This window comes from Mizuhopecten yessoensis, unplaced genomic scaffold, assembly GCF_002113885.1.
Source record: "Mizuhopecten yessoensis strain PY_sf001 unplaced genomic scaffold, ASM211388v2 scaffold3771, whole genome shotgun sequence".
Classification (NCBI taxonomy): Eukaryota; Metazoa; Mollusca; class Bivalvia; order Pectinida; family Pectinidae; genus Mizuhopecten; species Mizuhopecten yessoensis.
This window is the reverse complement of record NW_018405211.1, coordinates 131,579-154,659: the sequence shown is the minus strand read 5'-3', so window position 1 is coordinate 154,659 and position 23,081 is coordinate 131,579. Positions and strand designations below refer to the sequence as shown.

General features: G+C 34.8%; 1 protein-coding gene across 1 annotated transcript; it reads left to right on the top strand.

Moving 5' to 3' along the window:
• The first annotated feature begins 6,081 nt into the window (after positions 1-6,081).
• On the top strand, positions 6,082-21,747 carry LOC110448004 (ABC transporter G family member 14-like). The gene is made up of 15 exons (XM_021494023.1): positions 6,082-6,576; positions 9,115-9,294; positions 10,034-10,203; positions 11,254-11,359; positions 11,595-11,695; positions 12,328-12,489; positions 13,619-13,712; positions 14,387-14,450; positions 14,848-14,942; positions 15,610-15,854; positions 16,236-16,293; positions 17,153-17,367; positions 18,356-18,446; positions 20,680-20,797; positions 21,424-21,747. Exons 2-15 carry the CDS (start codon positions 9,162-9,164, stop codon positions 21,611-21,613), a joined length of 1,842 nt encoding a protein of 613 aa, XP_021349698.1. The 5' UTR covers positions 6,082-6,576; positions 9,115-9,161; the 3' UTR covers positions 21,614-21,747.
• Positions 21,748-23,081: the final 1,334 nt, after the last annotated feature.

Here is a 23,081-nt window from a genome sequence, read left to right as displayed (position 1 = left end):
TTTTTGACCTGAGAATGTCTGTCGGTCACTATGTCGGTCACTTGTACACCATCCTTATGTAGGAACTGCAGACACCTCTTTAGACCTTCAAGCTCCATGTTGTAGGAATTCTTCACTTCATTTGACTATAATGCCAAGAATGTATTCATAATTATGATTTTAATATATTAAAGTAATAATTTCAGGTAATCACACATGAATGTACAAAGGTTCCAAAAACCTAAGTAAGTGAATATCTGGATCCAATTTAAGAAAGTTGACCTATAGCTATCCTATAGCTATGCCCACACTATATACATGTCAAATTCATTTTCATGCTACCAACAAGTAATTTTATAAAATGAACTTGGCCCCTGTTGATAAGTTAATTGAATATTTTTTTAAATTGTATACATGTGTTGATATATTTTGTAAAGTGATAATTAAATAATAAAATTTAAACATTTGATATACATGTATACATGTGTATATGAATTGTGGATATATGTGAAAATAATATTTGTACAATAGCATAAATAAATATGCATCTATAATTTATATATATGGGGCAAAGAAGTAATTCCAACATTGTGGACAAGTTTAGGTTGTCATATTTTGGGAGCGATCCGCTCCTTTTTCAAGACATAGTGAAACAGAACAGTTGCATGTACATATTCGTCATATTACAAGAAGATAGAATTGATATACTATAATTGAAAATATAGCTATTATATATAACCAATAGTACCCTCGGCTAAAGACAGCCGAAGGCAGCAATTAAGCTGAGAGCATCGCGGACAAGGAACGCTGATGTAGAGGACCTATTCTTGCGCAAGATGCACTATCATATAAAGTGAGTCAACGAGAGATATCAAACACGTGGAACATGTGCATGTGGAAATCTGGCCCGGTAAATATGAAAAATCTCCAATTTGCTACGGAATGTCTCATTAGTCGCCTCTCAATACTCCGATGGATCTAACAGTCACAGCAGGGGGTTCACACTTAGTCGCCTCTTTTGGTTTGCAGGAATGGTGCATGTGCCTCTTTTGGTTTGCAGGAATTTTGCAAGTAATTATCAAATAAGTGAGTGCAGGAGGAATAAGTAGATGAAATGGCTAAGATACTGTATAAATCTGCAAAAATAATCTGACAACGGCTGTTGGTCACACACACTGACATGAAGCAGCAGGCAGGCGAGATAGTAGACCAACTGTGCAGTAATGCATCATTAGGTCAAATGCCCGCTGGAAGGAAAACGAGCGGATGGCAACCGCCTTTCGTTCGTTCATACCTCGAGGGTAGCGGGTTTGTAGAGTTGTGATCCAAAACCGTTCTCTCTCGTACGTCGTCTCGTTTCATCCCATGTAGGGCAATGATCTATGGCAACAACCAGCATGTCTTTCCAACTATGGCTTGTTTATAAATATATGTACCGAGGGCAAGGCATGTTTGTTTTGAACTTCTAAAAATTACTCACAACTAGGCTATAGGTGGTTTGACATCCAGTTGAATAAACATCCATCGGTTGATCTGGACCCAAACATTTGTCGATGGTGTCTGGGTCAGTCTGTGTGTCTCTGTGGCACTGGTCTGGTCTGTATCTAATGCTACGCTCATTAAGGTCATCATTTTCATCACTGATATTATGTATGTTAGTGATCTCAGCTAAAACCTATACACGAAATGTCGAATTAATACCATATTTCCGTAAAATACACGTGTTTACATGTATTGAAGTATTTCAATACAAACACTAACGCGCATCTTGCTTATTTTATAATCCGACATATATCTAGCCGTCATTATACATGTCATTCTATAAACATGGCCTGTTATCTGTTCAATAGACGTATATATATGTCTATGATTTGAAGGAAATTTATACCTTTTAGCATATTATAACTTGGTACAAAATGCATTTAGATATGTAAAGTATTTGACGCATGCCTACCTCAAGTATCCGCCTTTTGCGCACGACATTGCTCTTTACTCTTTTCCTGTTCGGTGTTTCGTACAGGTCCTCATACTTGGAGGTTAAATGGGTTGACGTGTTAACCAAACTGCTTGCACACTTCGGTGAATAATCAAAAAGTGTTGGTATCGCTCCCGTAGTCCCAATGGCGTCACATCCAAAGGGAAGTAACTGCGTACATACTCTGTGCTTCCCAAGGTATACGATTAAACGGGCCGTTTTCAAATAATAAATTATGCACAAATACGGACTTTTCTTTGAAAAAATAGAATGACAACTAATTATAATGTGTTTTATTAATATTTTGACACTAAATTGACGTGTTTTAGCATTTGGTGGTTGTTCACCTTTAATTGTGTTGAAACAATTATGTACAAAAAACTGCGAGTGACGAATTTGTTTGTACTTAATCATTTTAGTTGTAAAAGGTACCAACAATGCCGTCACTAACGGTTTTTGTACTTAATATTGTAACATATTTAGGTACACAAAGTTGTAAGTCAAGCAACAGTTTTACAGTCCGCTGTCGGCCATCGTACGTATTGCATCTTATAGTCTAGAAGACAACAGCCAAATCAAATAGGAAATCTATATTTAGTAACATTTACCAAACCATTTATTAACGTTGAGACACTCTCTTTGTTCGATTTTTGTGTTATTAGAACCTACATACATGTAGTTCCTCCATGTTTATAATTTTAGAAATAAGATGATGTCCCAAAAAAAGTAACGTCTTGCCCGAAAGCTCTACATTCCAGAAGTAAAACATATCGCTGTACACTTACTGTGACGTTTTGACCCTTATTAAAAAGGCTGAATCTGAGGTACACATTGACAGCAATTGCCCTGGTGTAATACGTTTCACGCAAACAAATTTCAATCATGTTGAAGAATCAGATGACCGCAAATTTCCTATTGATTTTTTTTTTTTTTTTTTTTTTTTTTAATGAATTATGTACTATTAACCTTGACACTAATTTCTGCCTAACCTGTATACAGATGCTGCCTAAACAGTGAATAACTGAAGATTCTACCACTGATTTAAACTATAAACAGATCGTTAGAAACTCACAGTAAATATTCAGGAAAATTAACCAGCTTCGTAATTCCTTAAAACACTATAATAAAATACTACAACCTTTGTACAATACCGATAACCAACTCCCTTAATTTATCCAAATTTTGATTCTTGATTTGGCATAGTAGATTATTTGTTATTCTCTTCATTATCCTTTGTTATTTATATATACCGAAGATTGCAAAAAGGCAAAACTAGAGGAGTTCTTTCTCTATAGATAATAAGCATATTGAATTCGTATCATATAGATATATGTTTATATTGTTGTTTTTTATATCAAAATTATGATATGGAATCGGTAGAACATAGTTATAGCATATGTCTTTACGTGTCATATACCTTTTAACCCAAATGTATAATTGACGATGCAGAATGGTCACTGTCGACACAGCAGATTAACACACACGTTTATGAGTTATCTATCTTCAAGCATGTGCTGCGTTACTATCTCGACCCCAGAAGCGTCTCCTTCAATTACAGTGAAATCCAATGTCTACGGTTTAAGTTTCAGGGACTAATGAGAACAATGGTTCCAGACACATCGGTTTTTCGGGTTACAGCACAAAGCACCTCCAGATAAAAATCTGTAACCGTAAAGAAAAGTTTATCAGAATACTCATTATAATTAGGACCAAACTAAGGAATGCACATCAACCAACCCCACACTCCTCATCCGCAAGTTTTCTACCGAAATAGTACGCATATCACAACGGCATGAATAAATAAAACAAATAGGTTTTAAGAAATAATGAAATATAAATAAAAGCAATAAAATCCAAAATGTCTAATCACAGATAGATTACTTCCTAGAAGAATCACGAAAAACATATCTTTAAATGCCTGTCAGATACACAACGATTGGATGCCTGTGGCGCTCTACCTCTTCAATAGGCTTTTTGATAGCGTATTGAACAACAACAAGCATGTCCATTTTATTAAACCAATCATATGATATAGTATATATCATATGTGATGTAACTTATTGTCATACATTGTTATTCTTTATGTATACGAATCGTCATAGTCCCTGCAGGTAGGGCGAAATAAATCTACCTGCTGCCCCCATTGCATGATCGTAAGAGGCGATTAAATTTGGGACCTTATCTTTTCTAATGTTTCTAAACAACTTTTTTTCCTAATGTCTCCCTTGACAATGCCTCACTTTTTACCTTTAATTGAGCGTTCGCTCATGTGAGGAAGGCTTTGGGTTCTGTCCCCTGGCCGAGACATACCACAGTCTGTAAAATGGTAGTTTCTGCTTCTGCTTAATACTCAGCAATTTAGGAGTGGGGTGACTGGTTCGCCCGTTGTCAGTATAATGTGACCCGGTGGGGTGTCCTGCTGGGTGTCTTCGGCAGTATGGTTTAGTGAGGTAGCATGATAAAGTCGGCATCAGTTCCGCGCTATCACAAGGAGACAAACACGAACATATCGCAGCCTCCCAAAACACACACATACCCTACACGCATGTATATTGCACACATAGGAGGCCATCCTTAAATGATCCTAGCTGTTGATAGGACGTTAAGCAATATTAAAACCAAAAGAATCGTCATAACCAAATGTGCGTTATTTCATGACAACATAACGGAATACATATTATTATCGAGGCTCATTTTCACGCTCTTCGTATTATTCTGCTGTCAAGTTACTGACCCACGAAATCGCGAAAATATCATCCCCGCGTAAATATCCTGCTATCGGTACCTACCTACCAACTGTAGGATAAAAAGGTATTAAAGTTTGATGTTACCAATTGTTTCTCGAAAAGGATACAGCAAATACACCTAATAAACCAAATGGTAGGGTAGATTAGAATAGAAAAAAGCAACTTGTTTTACAAAATGCACAATAGATAACGCCCGTGTATCTCTATTCATTATTTTCCCTTTTAGTTAGAGAATGCATTAAATAGTTTTAACTATTAAATGCACACAAAAGACAAGCAGTATATCAGTCGTCTGCTTTAAACCAGCTACTTTATATCGATGGAACAATTTATTGGAATAAATAAGCTCTTTACCCTTCTTAAAAAGTTTAAAAGATAATCATTTCGTCTCTACCTTAACCGCTTACCTTTTTAAACAAGGAAAACATTCCTTTCATATATCACATACAAAGCGGAGAAATAATTGTAGTGAGATAAATAAAGATGTTTTTTCAGCGGTAATCTTCAGTCATTAGTCCTGAGTTTTTATGTGAAACCCCTGTAAGAATGCGTTTCAATACTTTCTGTGTCCTATTTATGAGAATGAAAAGAATAATTTGTTCGATATGCTTATCGTTCTGACTCGTTCTGAGTCCAAAAACATTTTTGATTAAGTGCATAAATAAATTCATACTTGTTAGTTTACGATTTAAATAATGAAGACAATAATCCTCTCTCATCCCTCTCCCTCTCTACACCTACCTGTGTCTATCTCATCCCTCTTTCCTTTTTTATAAAGAACGGAAAACGAATCTAAATTAGCAATAACAAAATGCTTGAATAGTCAGTAAAATCAATGAGTGTGTACCTATACGTCATTGTTTTATAATATTAAAACTTCTATCTGTATTATCATTTTCACGTTTTGTATTACATTTTCGAAATTGATAAGCACAACAATTAAATCAGTATTGAGGAAACACAATCACACGAAGCCTTGGCTAGTTACATGTTTAATATAGCAGTTGTTGTTATATAGCCCTCCGTCAGTCAAGGAATACAAATCTTGGTGTAAAGAGAAGGTCGACAAGTACACGGTTATAGCCGCATACAGCCGGTTTATGTCGGTGAAATCGTCGATCTTACAAAGGCTTTCAAACATTGGATGGAGATCTACGGACCATGCTATTCAGGTCATTATCACCGTGTTGTAAATCATTTATGTAGCAGTATTAGTGGTTCATTTTACCTGTGAGGTGGTCATATCCCGGCGTTTCCAATGAAGTCGGGTCTATGTGATCGTTCACAAATGAAAGACGAGTAAAACATCAACAATTCTATCAGTTATTTTTTTTGTGAAAGTAATCAAAACTATATGAAATTCATGTTTGGATTTTGTATAAAGTGTAGATGTTCTGATATGGGATCCAACAAACCGGTCAAACTGACTTTAAATCAAGAGTTGACTGAGGTCATACACTGGTACTCGCATGCAACACTGGTTATGCATTATATGATATAATTCACTTGAGCGAGTGTGGCACAAATAACATGTGTACACTGTGATGCCTACTGCCAGCGTCAATGTTACATATATAGGCCACAAGTCAGCCAGTGGTGCGAACGTAAAGGCACATTTCAGAAATAACTTTTATGAAACTGAGTTTAACCACACACAGCTCAATCAATGACAACACAAAATAGCTGTGTGCGATACAGTATACACACGCGTGGTTAGTTAATAGTGAACAGTGTGTTATATTTGTGGTAAATAAAAACACGATACATTAGACCGCATATCAGTGTTATCTTAAAAGTAATAATGCAATGCTGTAATTCCCCCGTCACATGGACGAATACAGGAAATCAAGACAATGACAAGATAACCGCCGACATGTAAGTGATTATTGTTTACCACCTGCCGTACATATGGGTATCACGATACATACGGAAATGGTTTCAATCAAACACAGATGAGCCGATGAAAATAGTGCTTTAATGCATTAATTAAGCCCAATTTTAAACCAAATCCTAAAACCAGTTGTCCAGGTAAGGATACATATTCCAGTAAAACTGCGTATATACGTACAATGTACATATGCTTCTACGTACTGTCCTATTTACACAAGTATTCGTGTCGTCATCATAAACAGTGTATGTGTTTTGCTTATGTTCTGTTTCAAAAAAACCTATTTTTTTAATGGGTCACCCGTTTGATAATTCGATCTGCTTCATTTTATGCCCCTTTTCCAGCTGAATGGGATGCACATATACACTCTGTTACCATTAATATTACACAATGTATTTCACAACACAAATATTTTGAAGAATAACATCATTCTGTCAGTATTTGGTGTATAGAAGCAGGAACTGAGGGATTCAAAAAGCATTGTTATTTTTTTCGCCATCGTTTTGTATTTGAATGCTTATATACATTTTTTTTTAAATATTGATCGATAAATTATTATGAAATAAGTGACGCTAGCTATTCCGTAACCTAAATAAGTATAATTAGTATATCCACTTAACTAAATTGAAAATAATAGGGCGAAAACATGGATTAAGACATGACATTATAATGGTAAACAAGCAGCAATATTCTACCTTCTGTTCATAGGTGACTAAGTGCTAACGTAGTTAGGGGAATGTTTTTAAATTTTAAATGCTTTTGTTCAAGTTTAAAATGTCAATAAACACGTACAATTAAATAAAACATTTCATTCTGATGATTGAGAAGTAAGTGATTTTGTATTTATTTATAGTATTTCTCATCGTTCATAACAAGCTTAGCTGATAATACATGTATAACTTTGAAGTGATAGCCTTCATATGTACATAATAAACTGTTTAAAAAGAAATATACAACATGGTATTAGGGATGAAGAAAGTAATGACTGATGGAGTTTTCCCGGTTGAATTGGTAGTTAAGTGTAGATGATATATTAATGTTGTAAAATCATAATTGCTTGTAAATCTTCTTCATTTTAAAGATCATCATGCGTTTGAGATACATTACCAAACAGTAATAAAATCAACACTTAATTGGTAAGGCATAGACCCTTTGGCGTGATTGATTGTGATTAGTTAATTTTTTTTTTAGTGGCAACTGTCTTTTTACAAAATGTAAATAGAGGATTGTCTACAAGATTTCTTCTAAAAAGATGACGTTTAAAGAACTGAATTTGAGACGTAGTCTAGTATGATATATTGTCGAGTTTTGGTTTAGATAGACAACGAAGAATTAAATCGAATCCCCTCATGAATATTATTCCAAAGAGAACTAATTGACGGTAGGAAAGACTTAACTCAGTAGGGCATAAGATACCTGCTAGATCGTTACCATGCCTAGTGCTGATAGTATGTATTGGCAACGAATCCCTTAAATTGGTGGTAATCGTCATGTTTTATAAGACGATCCACCACGTGATGTAACAAATGTTTACGATACAACAATACACTACCATACCAATTATTTTATTTGCAGTGTTACATGTCAATATCACATTACAAGAGAATTTACTTAGTGTAATATTCTATTTCACTTATATGATCCGAAATAGATTGACTTCCAGACAAGAAAAAATCAATTCGTAGAAGTTGTGAATACAAATGGGATATTCCTCCCGCGAATTTGAATTTTGAATAAAGAGCAGCGAGGGCTCGGCTCGCTGGTTTTGCTAACTCCCATGCCGATAGTTCTAAGAATTCTATAAAACCTAATCCTCCGAGCTTGTGTTTTTGTGTTGATATAATGGACTTCACAGTGGAAATTCAACGAAGATCTAGGCACAGATTGTTTCTAATTTTATCACATACCTTCCGTATTTGGTAGAAATCGATACAAAGATTTTATAAACTTTGATATTTTTTGCAAAAACCGGGAACTTTTCAGTTCGCCATGACAAGGGAATTCCCATTAAAAGTAGTTCCGGCTAGTAGGTAAATACAACATTGTGTATTGCACATGTGCAATACAGAACGGTGTATTTCATGGTCTGAAAAAAGCTTGTATTACTTTAACAATACTCATTAGGTATGTGATAAATAAAGATATTTAACCGTCTCTAAGAATATTCCGCTGATCCCGACAGACATTCATTTGTACCAAAGACAGTCTCTATTTACGGTGTCAAACGTTTTTTTTCGACGTAACACACGTTTGCTTAGATTTATTTTTCATTCTTCTGGACGTTCATGACTTCTTTTCTCCCAATCGGTTTGTTATCTTCCCGGTTATTTTTGTGTAAGCTTTAGGTCTCAGTTTTGTACTTGTCCGATGACAATTCATAAATGATATTCTTATGATTTGACTGATCACTGGAATCAGTACTGCATTTGTCATAGCGGACTGCTGTTTCTTCTACATTGTAGTTACATTAACACTGTAGGCATGCCTTTCAATCTTGTGTGTTTTCTTCCACAATTTGTTTTCAGGATGAGGCGATGATGATTATACATTGTATTACCTGTCAAGTTTAGAAATGGAGAGCGTTTCGAAGTCCTCCAAGCTGGAGTTTAAAGATTTGATGGTGTCAACTAAATCTAAGGTGCTACTGAAGAATGTATCCGGATCAGCGTCTAGTGGTGATCTGCTGGCCGTTATGGGGCCTACAGGTAATATCCTTATGCTGATATATGTACATGTATATTACAAGTCCTTTCCAATTCTTAATGAACATATCTTTTGTAAATCGAAATATACAAAATGTATTTGAAAAGTTTCTATATATAGTTATAATATAACATCATGTATTTGGGCTTATGTCCAAACAGTCTAACTCAACACAATACGTACTTATTGCCCGAGTATCGACAGACACGTTTGGACATCGAAACCAGAAAAAAATTACCTACACAAGTTTTGTGTAACAAAGTATACATTTGCGTATGTATTATGAGGACAATGCAATAAAAGTTTGATACATAAATCGGACTTTCCAATTTTAATCATCTTCGCTAGCCAAGGGTTACGATCCGGTTTAACCTTGGCTAGCGAAGATGAATTTAAGTATGAACATCGAAACTTATTATTATCTGAAAGCATTTCGAACCCATTGTTTTTCTAAGTGAAATTATATAATTCTAAAATTAATTTTAAAGTAAAACTGAAACAATTTGTATCAACTTAAATTAATACTTCTTGTTGGCACTAATGGAAGTGCATAGAGACTTTTAATGTGGAAAGAAAAAAAGTCTAATCTGGAAACACGCATTTGATTGAGTAGATTATCACATACCAGTCATGTCCGATTGTAGAATCGAACCCATGCCGTCTTGGTGAAAAGAGAGTGCGCTAACCACTGAGTCACCCAACCAGTCATACCTGTGATATATTGCTAGTGTTGTTTTGCAGGCGCTGGAAAAACAACTTTTCTCAATGTACTAGCGGGAAGAGTATCACGTGACTCCGGGACAATCACTCTGAACAGGTCACCTTTAAACAAAACACAGCGACGTCGCCTTGGTTATGTGTTGCAGGATGACATATTCCTGTCAAACCTGACGTTGTGGGAAACACTTTACGTGAGTATGTTAATAGTTAAAAATGATTTTAATACGTCAATATATTTGATGAGGGAAATAGATTGAAATTTAGAAAAAATATATATAATTCTTTGACATAAATGTAGTCACTGATATACCAATTTCAGATAATATTCATATAAAATATGATTTTTATGGTTGACATAGTGACGTCATCATTAATAAAACTTTGTATTAAAAAAAACCAGTGGATACCACTGACCCTTTGAAGATGGTTGTTCTAACCATATACCATGCATATACTTATTTGATTTGAGTGTATTGCTGAGTTTGAAATGTAATTTTGATTATTCATATTAAAAATATGGTATAAACAAATTTCAGTTTGCATTCATAGTCAATATGAATCGAATGTGACATATTCAACATAAAGCACACTAGTAAGCATTTATATTGTTTATAAATGGCAACTGGGCGCAGTTCAATGAGTATACACTGTAGTAATTATTGTTAATTATGGCGTTAAAATTCAGAATATAGAAAATACTGAACTTTACAAGTGTGTATTTCTATGATCTTAATTATCGAGGATGTGTTTGCTAATTAAAGGCCATTGATTTTAAGCGTAGTTTCTAAAACTTCATGTTATATCGGTCACAGTCGCAGTTCACATTAATAATCGATTGTTGACATGTAATAGGGCTAGGTTTTGGTAATCAGAAGCATTACTGGTAAGAACATATACAATGCAGAACATAAGTAAATTATAAATCCAACTTAATTACTTTGATATACATGTGATATTTTTGGTATACCTGGTAATTACTTTTAATATTTATGTGAAATTTTTGGTAAATGGTAATTACTTTTTAAATTTATGTGATATTTTTGGTATACCTGGTATTTACCTTTAATATGTATGTCATAAATTTGGTATATCTTGTGAATTATATTTTAAAACAAACTTGTTTATAATGCACTGTTTCTAAACGCTGATTAATACCATTATCCCATCAGGATTGAGATTTATTTCGAGAGTAGATGTTAAAAATTGCAATGGTGGATACTGAAATAAAATAATAACCTCAGTTTACAGCGATGATACGTATACCAGACCAAGTATCAAAACAAGAAAAGACGGAGAAAATAAATACAATTGTCGAATCATTGGGTCTAAAAAAGTGCTTACATACAGGTTAGTACTTACGTTGTGTCGAGAAAGCTGTATATACGCTGAATAAACACAAAAGCATGAGTTTGTTGAACACGGTGCCACTAAAATGTAATCCAAAGTGAAAAAAAATACACAAAACAATTAGTCGGTTTTTATTTTTATTTTAACTTTAAATGTATATAATGTAAGTCCATTTTCTCATATATAATATTTTTTTCTGTTACTTGATTGACGCGTTTTCTTGATACCATTCTAGCTATTGGGGATATTTTTTGTCGCGGTTTATCCGGGGGAGAGAAGAAGAGAGCAAACATTGCCTGTGAGCTGCTAACAGACCCAGATATACTTCTAATAGACGTGAGTGCTTTCCTGTCAATCTATCTATGTTACTCTTGATCTCTGCATATATTTGTCATGTATTTAACACTAGTGATACATCCAGTGTTGAGCATTTGTAAAAGTACTCAAGCATAGTGTTTACCATGTCAAAGGAAACAAAGGACTTGGGGCGTTATTGGTAATTGTTGGCCCGATAAAATGTAAAATATTTCAACTTGAATTTATTTACCAATATCTGTTATTAACATCATAGTGGTTAAAGGGGGTATCTTCCCTGGTGCATATGTGTTCCTACGAGCATGCGTCTATGCCCTGCTATAGCAACAAAACTGCGTTGCTATGCAGAATTCGCCAAAATATAGTGGTTTTGGATAGTTAACATGTATAATTGAATGCCTACAAACAAACACCGGTATGACAATTTTAAGCATCTCAAATATTTGATGCATGCTGAAAACGACAGTGACGAAATTCATGCATTTGTTTGCGTATTTTATTCCATATTACGGATATAACAACTAATGCCAACTCCCCGATGAGACCAGAAATGACCCTTAACGCCCCTAGTCCTTCATTTCAAGTCTAGTCAGTTAATTTGGAACATTATTGCAAATACGAGACTAACGTTGACTACATAATTTATATAAAAGGAGCCGACCTCTGGTTTAGACTCTAGTACTGCACACACGCTGATGGTTCAGCTGAAGAACTACGCCACAGAGTTTAACAAGACAATAGTTGCCACTATTCACCAGCCCTCCAGCCAAGTGTTTCATATGTTCTCCACCTTACTGCTACTCGTGGAAGGAGAGGTAACCTTTTTCAATAAAATTATTTTAAATTGATAACAAAAATAACAACAAATAGAGATTTTTTCAAAATTATAAATAAACAATATTGCTTGTTCTTGGTTATCAGTTATATTCCACGCTTGTGCTTGATTGGTTTAGTTGTATTAGGTTAAACGTCCTATTAACAGCTAAGGTAATTTAAGGACTTTAGACTGCTACTTCACTGAAATACCATGCCGAAGGCGACCAGCGCAGTATCCAACCCTGTCATTTAATGCTGACAACGAGTAAACCAGGTGTCACAATCAGCCTTAATGTTAAAAGCTGAGCAGGGAGTAACCACTACCATTTTTAAGGATTTTGGTTTTTGCAGTGCGGGGATTGAGAAAAAATTAATATCCGCTGTTACCCAGTGCATGGTGTTGGAGGCAACGTATGTTGGAACTCCCTGCAGAAATTTGGATTTGCTTTTGTCTCCTCTATTTGGGGACCAAAATAGATCTGCTGCTCCTATGCAACATTACAGATATTAATAATTTTCTCTTCACCCCGAAATCCTCCTCGTTTCCTAACACCTTGCTTAGCATTCCTCACTATCGGTCTTGGTTTGATCATTGAAGGTAATGGATTCTTTTCCCAGACCGAAGCATCCATGGTAAATGTTTGGCTTTTACTGTAATAGCAACAACTGGTTTACACGTTATTAGTATGATGTTGCCTGAAGAACATTTGTGCTGGGTGCCTTTTGGGAGGTTTTTCAGTGAGGTAGCAATGTGCATAAGGCATCAGAACTGCGTTATCCGCGTGCCTCTAGTACACATACACGAATGTATTACTCACATAGAGGCACATCTTTCAATGACATCACCTTTTAATAGGACATTAAACTAAATCATATCAAACCAAACCAAATATTAATCTTTATAACAATTCATCTGCAAATGTTTATATCAGATATATCGTAATCAGATAATCCATCTCTCGTCAAAAAAGAAAACGTCACAATTGACAACGCCAATCGTTTGCTATTTTTTCTCTCTACATCATTCTTCTAATTGGTTGAAAATAACAAAACAATTTTAATTGCCACGATGGCAAAATATCAACTGCATTATCATTTCAAAAAAGGTTTACTTTTCGTTTTGTTTAGATGGCATACTTTGGTTTAGCCAATATGGTAATAGAGCATTTCGCTAGCCTTGGAATGACATGTAGTCAACATTATAATCCTGCCGACTTCCTCAGTAAGTACGCATACTGTCCGATTCCGATAAGATCCAAACAGTACATACACAAATGTATTGATAATTACATAAAGATATTACTTGCAATGATAAAGATATATGATCAAAGTCTGTAAAAAGCAATTATCGTATTAAACCTGATTAGAGGTATTCTCTAATTATGTACTGTAGTACATGAATTGAGGATTTTATTTTTTAGATTACCGTAGCACCATTACAGTTTTCATTTTGTTTTGTGAAGTAAACTTAAAATGAAAAGTTAGACGCATTATTTTTTTATGAAACCGTTGATATTCTTGCTTTTTCCTGATTCTTATATGCAGCCAAAATAAATTGTTTTATTTTATCTTTCAACAAACCATTAAACCCAAGGGCTAGTTTGGTAGCTCAGTTCACCAAAACTGCCTGGGTTTATTTCCCAAATATAACGTCAAAAGGTATTGGGTCACCTGCGCAACTACTGCACATGAGTTGTTTCTCCGGTTTCTCTGGTTTCCGCCAACTTTAATACAATATTTTATTTTATACATCCCAATCTGTGCAATGTAAAAAGTTACTACGTATTGTATGTATAATGTCATATTACATAAAAAAAATATGTCTTAAAGTATATATGTTTTTCTATCAAGACTTGGAATACACAATAATATTGTAACATATGTTTTTCTATACAGTGCAGATGTTAACCCTTGATACGAACACAAAGGAGAATGAAACAGACACACAGAAGTTCGAAAGGTCAGGAGTTCATACATGTACATAGTACATTTAATAATGGCGAATCACCAATAAATCATAAGCCATTTATGTAATAACATCTTTTAGTATTAAAGATATGTATTTATTACAGTTCCAGATATTGTAAAAAACACTTATATTCAACCGGTCATATTTCCGCGCATCTGAAATCATCTTGAAATTACACTTAACATACTAGAAAAATATCAGCGCTTTCCCTATGTAGCGTGTATAAATACAGTTATCCATGTATGTTCCATCATAAACAAAAACGCTATAATAGTATTACCGATTTACTCAATAGGTAAATTGTTTTCCATTTTAAACAATTATAAAGAAATGTAAACCGATGAGTAGTACAGCATTGCCATCAATGATGTTATATTTGCTGTTCCAGTCTGCAGTTGTTAATTAGCCTGCGAAACGGATACTCTGTTACAGAAACAGACATGGAGGGAAGGATAGGCCCAACAGAGGTGCCTCTTATGCATGGTAATGCGCGTCTTTGAGAGTTTCTCGAATGGGAGGATTGTTAATAGGTTAATTAATTCAATTTATCTAGCAAGAAGCAGCGAAGATATGTATATCTCATGTCGTGTATGTAAAACATTGAACTACAATTATGGATCAAATGGCAGTTAACTGTGTTTTAAGTCAACCAACGTGCTCTTATATGTGTGTATGTTTGTACACATTATCACAAATAGTACCTTTCATTGTTAACTTAAACAGTACATTACTTCTATTTAGAAAACACTTAGTATTAACATATTGAGACAACAAAAGTCTATATTTTTTTGGAAATACAAAGAAAAGAAATGAAACCCCTAAATGCATAGAAACAGACATGGCTAAATCTCAAAGCAGTCAACATGATAAGAACCACTTGTGGTATAGGGAACGCACTCACGAAATTAATTGTTGTGTCTACGTTGTTTATCGGGTCACACTGTCAATTACCATTCATTTTGTTTTCATCAGTCTCCATAATTGTCTTGTTCGTCATAACTTCGAGAAACCATTTTACTCCTGGTGTCGTATGGTTGTGAGCATTTTCCTTATTCACTTCACTTCACGCACTATATCACAATGTTGATTAAACATGTCAGGGATCCACTATTTGACATTGGTGTTTGTATTTTCGTAATCTATTCCTCAGTGAGAACATTCTCTGATGACGGTAAAACAGGTGGCGATGCTGTCGAAAGGGAGACAACTCGCCGATGGCCAACATCCTTCTGGACACAGTTTAAAATGCTGAACTGGAGATCGTATAAGCAATCCAAGGGAAGAATACTGCACAAATTTGACCTGATACAAGCTGCTTTCATTGCTGCTTTTGCCAGTATATTGTTCTTCCAAATAGAAGATTCAGCCAACACTGTCCGAGACAGAATGGGTTTGGTATTGAATTGTTAAGGGATATTTTGCATGGTTACAGGGCAGTATTATATATTGATAAAAAATCCACGTAAATGCTAATGTAACATTATGAAATTTTTCAAACATGTATTATGTGCACAGGTCAAACTAAATTCAAAGTAACTTATAATGATATCGATTTTCATGTACACATGTGGGTTAGCTAGAGCTAGTCTATATGGACAGCAAACAAAATATTGAAAATCTCATTTTTTGTTCATAAAATCCAGATTTAAGAGATGCACGCCAGTCTAATGTACTTGTAACTATATCACGTTGTGAACATCTGATACAATATGAACATAAATGTATACCATTTTATAAGATACAGTCTGTGTCATTTTTACCTTTTGTGATTTGTAGGTAATGATCACCTTGACGTATTGGTCTTTTCAAATGTTAATCACTACGATTTTAGGATGTGAGTATTTTTTTATCATATTATATATACCACGTTTTAATTGCAACAGCGACAGTTAAAATAAATTAGATGATGCTTTACTGTACTGTTCGTAACGACACAATACATATACACGCTAGATCAAAATTAGTAAATATCTAAATTTCGACCAATCAGAGTCTATGGCAGCCATCTTGGATGCGAGATTGCCAAAAGAAATGTTTCTTGCACATCTTGACATGTCTATCCAAACTTCGTTTTGGGAACCGAAATAGCCATGTTCACGTAGTTAACCAATTGTTTATAAATGGAACTGTGAGAATGATTCAAATATATTTTTTTCTATTGAAAGGTGTATGTTAACTGTTTCATGTCCTTGGGTATTTGGTGAATGAATAAAAAGAATGAGTAGAAATTAAAAACGACTAAAGTATTCTAATCATATGAAATGATAATATCAATAAATCTGTCATAAAACTCAACGTCACCCTTATCTACGTTGAACTACAGCTAAATATGGTTATATCGCTCCATATCCCCGGAAAATGTTATCGTGAAGGGTTTGTTGATATATCGTCGAAAATGTATAAAGGAATGGATAGGGAAATATCTTACGGTGAAATAATACTGCACCATACAGCCATCTCGTCCATTTTGGGTTCTTTAAGAGATGGAAAGTTTGAAAATCCATGTCTAAAGTGATTCGTATTGAAATACATCACACATATTCATTGAGAGGCAAGTAAACACGTAATGTGCAGCTGTTCCTTTTGAAAATTGAAAGCCTTCGCGAATATCCATGGTGTACATTTGTAGAAGAGAAAATCGATAACTGTTAAATGAGTTTCGATAAAATAAATAGAAACTGTTTTTTTATCAGTTACTGGTGAGCGGGCGGTTGTCAGCAAGGATCGGTCTGCCGGGGCGTACCGACTGTCAGCCTATTACCTCGCCAAGATTACCAGTGAGATGCCCCTCCTACTGTCCGTCCCTTTCCTGTTCAACACTGCCGTGTACTGGTTGGCTGGTCTGGGAGGTGTGGACGGCTACTTTGTGTACCTCGGTATTGGTATCCTTAATTGTCTCATGATACAGGTATCTAAATTGTATTGATCGAGTATCAGTGTATCATAACATAATCATAATACGTTTATTTAAATCAGTTTTGTTGAAATGAAGTTAACTCACTTTTCAAACTACACTGTGTTCTTACATGTATTATAAATATGAAGTTAACCTGCATGCATTAAAATCTAACCGTTTAAAACAAATTCGCTCAATTATATCACTTACATATTTATTTTTCGCCCTGTGCTGATTTCGTCTTTTCGTTCATGAACGAAAAATCTAAAATGAAAAGGGGCGGGACCGCAATTGTAAATGTGTGACAAAGCCATTGCACGATCGACTCTTAACCATCAGGAAGATTTTATTATCAATAACAAGCTGCCTTGTCAGGTAAAAATGGGCCTCTGGCCTGCAGAGTTCATATAGTATCTTAAATGAGTTTTCATTTCATATCAGATTATATGAAACGAGTCTAAGGTGTTTTTATTTTTGCGAGCTTGGCGAGCAAAAATTAAAACTTCGAGACGAGTTTCATAATAACTTATATCAAATGAAAACAAATTTAAGATACTTTTTATCACATAAAAGACAGGTTTTAAAGCCAAAAGGAGTGTTGCGCCATTCACAATTGACGACGTCACGTCATTGTCCATATTATGACGTCACAATCGATTTCTGACTGCAACTCTCTGCATCTGGATATTCAAAGCCTGGTTAGCCACTTGTAAACATCATTTTGTTTGTGATAGGACTTTTGAGTAGTATATATTCTTCAGATGATCACCTGGAAACTGAACATCTCAATTAAGTATTGCACATACGTTTTGGATTATTGTCTTGGAACAACAAAGTCTAGGGCTTTTTATGTTTTAAAATCTAATCGTCGTAACCAAGGAGCCATTATTGTCAAAGGACGATCTTCTATTCATTCTTTCTCCAATTTTTTTTTTAAATATGTTCCATGCATGCGTTCATATCAAAATTATTTTGTGATTTGTAATCATTTCTAATATAGAGTTTGGCTCACAACCTTGGAGTATTGATTAAAGACGTCAGGCTGAGCATGATGGCTGGAAACGTGATCATAATGGGTGGACTATTGCTGGGTAATTCATCAGTGCTCTCATATAATATCACTGTAACAAGGATACTTGTTCCAGTATTGCGTCAAGGATATTTTGTAGCAATTTTTAAAAGCCAGAAAAATACTACCTTATAGATCAAATCAGTTACTGGATTAATCTTTACGAAGTCCATGGTGTTTGCCATACTTCCATGTGTTTACTATGACTTGTGTTAAAGTTATTTCATGAAAAAATAGCATACATGTAACTAAATAATCAAGAGCTACTAAAGAGTTGTAAATCCATTTGTAATTGCGTATGTTTACATACACAGGTACTTCACTAGTATTACAGTTACTAGTTTTTTCATGTACAGAGATTTTTTAGAGAGGAAAGTAGAAAATAGATACAAATCACTTTAAGACAGAATATATCCGTCATTATATAATATAATGAAATATGTTAAGCAAATGAAGGATTAAGTTTGATAGCAAACTTTACATACACATCGTGACATAACCTAATGGACCGTATTGAACAATTTTGGATAAGTAGTGTATGATAAAGAAGAGATTTTATGATATCGAGTTTTATATCATCGATGGCGGAACCAGAAAGGGGAGATATGGATGGAAAGCATTTTTCTTACTTGAAAACTCATTGGTCACATTTGGACTATATTTAGCCCCTTTTACCTGATGTATAACCCTGGCTATATTGAAATAGTATAATCTAAGATATGATACGAAAACATCGAGGAACGCGTTTTAAAGTGACATCACGTGAAAAGGCGTTGTTTTTTTTAATGAATGTATGTATTGTATGAACTTCCACTTATGTACCACTTGAATTGTTCGGGAAAGCCCTGCTAAAAATAGCGCCGATAACGTCACCTGACTAGGCAGTAAACACAAGTGGTGCGAGCGAGATGAAACGGTTTCCAAAGGGGCCCCCAGAGAGGGGCCGTAAGGCAACTGCAACTTCTTACCGCACTATGAAACCAAGTTATATGATTTCTAAGTCCGTATTCAAACTTATTGAACAGTAATTATTCATCATTTGAAGTTAATTGCACACTTGCCAATATCAGAATTTAAATTTATTTAGCTTTAAACATAAATTTGTTGCCAATAAAATTAAACAAGGGATGAGGCACAAGTTTTTACAATTTATCACAGCCTTCTCCCGTCATACATTTACAGTTAAATGTCAACAATGATAATAGGCATAAACATAAAGTAGATATATTTAAATATATATTTAATTTAGTACCGGAATGTGGCCGGTACAGATGGTACGTGGCTAAACACCGGACAAATCTTTCTGTTTTTTTTTTTATATATTGCCGGGGCAGAGGAGGCCGGGTATTCATATTAGTACTAATTTAAATCTTGCATGTAAAAACAAAAATAATCGTTTAATTCAGCAATATAATTAAATCATACCATTTTATTGAACCCGGTAATATTATAAATTATGTAAATCCACGGACTTCGATAACACGTATCTCGGTGACCCAGAAATTACTCCGTGGGCCATCACAACAGTTATCCCTTGGAGGGCCTCATGGAAAAATCAAACTAACCAGTCACTTTTCCCTTCCTTTCGCATAAACCACTGTATAATTATAGAAACACAAAGTAAACTCTCTCCAATTGAATACATGCCCATTAACATATTAAACTAAGTTCATCTGTGTTCAAACTCAGACAAAGATACTAGCGAGCTTAATAGTTTTAGATATTTATTCATAACATAAACAGCGCTAGCATTTCTGTCGATTCCATTTCAGCTTAACCGGCTACCCGGAATAATACATGCACCGTACTAACTGCTACGGCAGTTATGTTCTCCTTTGAATACTGCCCACCTGCAATAATGATTCCGTAACGTAATCCTTGCGCTATCTTTTGACCATTTGGCAACCTTTCGTTTCGTAGCTGACACGGTACAACACTTTTCTTTCGCTTACTTCTCACGACCAGTCAATTTGTTTACAAAGAAATGGTGTGCTATGCGCATGCGCTAGAAGAGGGAAATCCCTGAACAAAACGTTGGTCAGACAGGTAGAAACACCGATGATTTTCTTAGATTTAATCATTTTAATGAATCTATTTCAGCCAAATCCGATCGTTATTTTCCATAAGGAATCTCACTTGATATGTTTATGTAGTATTTGAAAAAAAGACAAAAAATAAGGTTACTTCACCGTGATGCCCCTTTAAGGACTGATCGATACATGTTATTAATTTGGTTTTAATCTACTTTGATACAGGAGGATTCCTCAATATCAGTCCACCTGAATGGCTGTTGTGGGTAAAGTACCTCACATTTGTCCACTACCCCTACTCCGCCATTATGACGTATATACTAAAGGATATGACTGACGTATGGTGAGAAATATAATTATTCTTTTGTTGCTTTTTGCCCTAGTGGCATCGCTGTATATATTGAAATGAGTTTTCGTTTACAATGTACATTTCTGTATTTTATTATTTGATCCTTTTGTACTAGTTGTTCATTTTGTTCTCTTTAGTTGTTGAATATGCATTCTGTTAAGAATAATTTCATTAACTTATGACAAAATTCATAAATGATTTTCTGTTGTGCTTATATATATTTGGTATCGTAATCGTTGAAGCTAGTGTCCCTTGTACATAATAACATATTTGATTTCACTCTGGTCTTGTGTGTTGTGGATGTGGAGTTAGGGCCATTTCATTTTTTTTTATTCTGAAAAACAAAAGCGTCACCTTAAAATTGACTAAACGATATATTATCGGAATAAACGATACTTCGAAGCGACCTGATTAAGGTCTTCTGTATGTGCGATTTTTCCTTTGTAGCCTTCGCCAATTTTTGTTTGAAAAAGATAAATATAAAAATGATGTAATTTACGTTTTCATTTTTAATCTTTTATTTTTATTTTCAAACATATGTGCTATTTGTTATTTCCATTTTCGAATGCTCAATAATTATGTGTGCATGTCTTTCTAATTGTCTTCATATCTATTCCCAGGTGTAACCAAACAAGTACAAATATCTTCCCCCAGTGTCTAGGCAATGTCACAGAAGTGCTGACATCACGTGACATACTAACAGGGATCGGTGTGGATCTTCCTATCTACTTCTACATCATGACAATTGTGTTTGCTATCATGATTTTTTATGTACTGGGTTACTTCTCGTTGAAATGGAAACGAGTGTGACGACGAATCGTTCTGTTTTTCGAGGTTCTATGCGGTTCGAGCTGGTTTTCTCGGTGATAAACATCTATTAATAATTATATTTATACCAATGTGTTTCGGAATCTTAATTGATACTGTTTACATAATAAAGTCATTAACTTGTATTTCTGCGCTTTTCGTTTTCTTTTGATCACAGTGCAAGGCTGGAAACAAGCTTATTTATGAAAGCGTTCCGTAACCAAATTGGCCACGATAACAAATACCAGTGATGGAGTTCACAAGCTAGTGCACTAAACTTATTTTTATTTTTTTGATGGTTTTAACAGTATTTTATTACATTTAAGATATGTTTAAAAACAAAATATGATTGAGTTGTATGTTAGACAATTCATACGGAAAAGTTTTCATGAATTTGATATATGCCAATTGCAGGTATGTAATTAAGTTTTAACAGAATGGTATTCAATAATCAGGAAAAGTTGATATAAACAGGTCATTTCAGAGGGCTTAGAAAACAAGCTTAAATAATAATGATAATAAATAATATACACCATTTGATATAGCGCCCTATCTAGCTAACATAGACCACTTTCAAGCGCTTGACAGTACATAGATATACAATAAATACAATTCGCATATACATTATTGTCATTAATCAATACAATTTAGAGGAATTCGCAGGAGCTGCCTTATCAGTCGCTAACTACTAGTCCTATGCCACTTGGCTAATATCTTCCTATGTGTGTCTGCCTACGTGTATGCTGGTGTTGTAATGTGTTATGTTTGTGATGGGACAATGCTTCCAACGACATCAATTATAGTACCACCTCACGTGAATGCTAAAGCACAGATACAGAATGTACCGCAACATCCATCCCAGACCAATTTATACTCCACCTAGGTTGTTGGAGTTGTGTAGGCAGGAGAAAAACACTTTCTCTAAATATCCATGCGTACGACGACTTCGGGTATCGAACCCCGGCCGCCTGCTTGGAAGACCAGAGTGTTAACCACTCGACCAATCCGCCCAAAAGCTTAGAGCTTTTAATGCGAAGTATGGAAGTAGTGAAAAATTCAAAATAAAGTTGAAAATGGATAGGAGGTGACCGACCCAAAGCAGTCGTCAGTAGTAAGTATTAGCGCAGTTCCATCCAAATCCTAATAGATCTGAATGAGTAATATATTAATATCATTTTGATTTAAAAAAACCTGCTTACCTTTCTGCATCTATTCATCTAAGCAACTATCAAACTACAGGACTCAATTGAAGATCAAGGTAGATAATCAATACACTTTCATGTACGGTTCTAAATAACATTTCGGCGCAGCGTGGAGCCCCATTTTTTCCAAAGATTAAATTGTGTAGTGTGTCGTCTAATGCAATTCCGTTACAACAACAAACTAATGATGTTTTGATAATTGTTGAGAGTGCTCGGATTTAACGTCAACTACAGAAAGGTCAACAGCCAATCGCAGTCGTTAGTTATTT

Bases quoted from the DNA above. Each gene is read 5' to 3' on its own strand.
- LOC110448004 (XM_021494023.1), top strand. From the start codon at position 9,162: ATGGAGAGCGTTTCGAAGTCCTCCAAGCTGGAGTTTAAAGATTTGATG. The intron at 11,360-11,594 runs GTTAGTACTTAC...ATACCATTCTAG, and splicing joins AAAAAAGTGCTTACATACAG to CTATTGGGGATATTTTTTGT. The intron at 20,798-21,423 runs GTGAGAAATATA...ATCTATTCCCAG, and splicing joins AAGGATATGACTGACGTATG to GTGTAACCAAACAAGTACAA.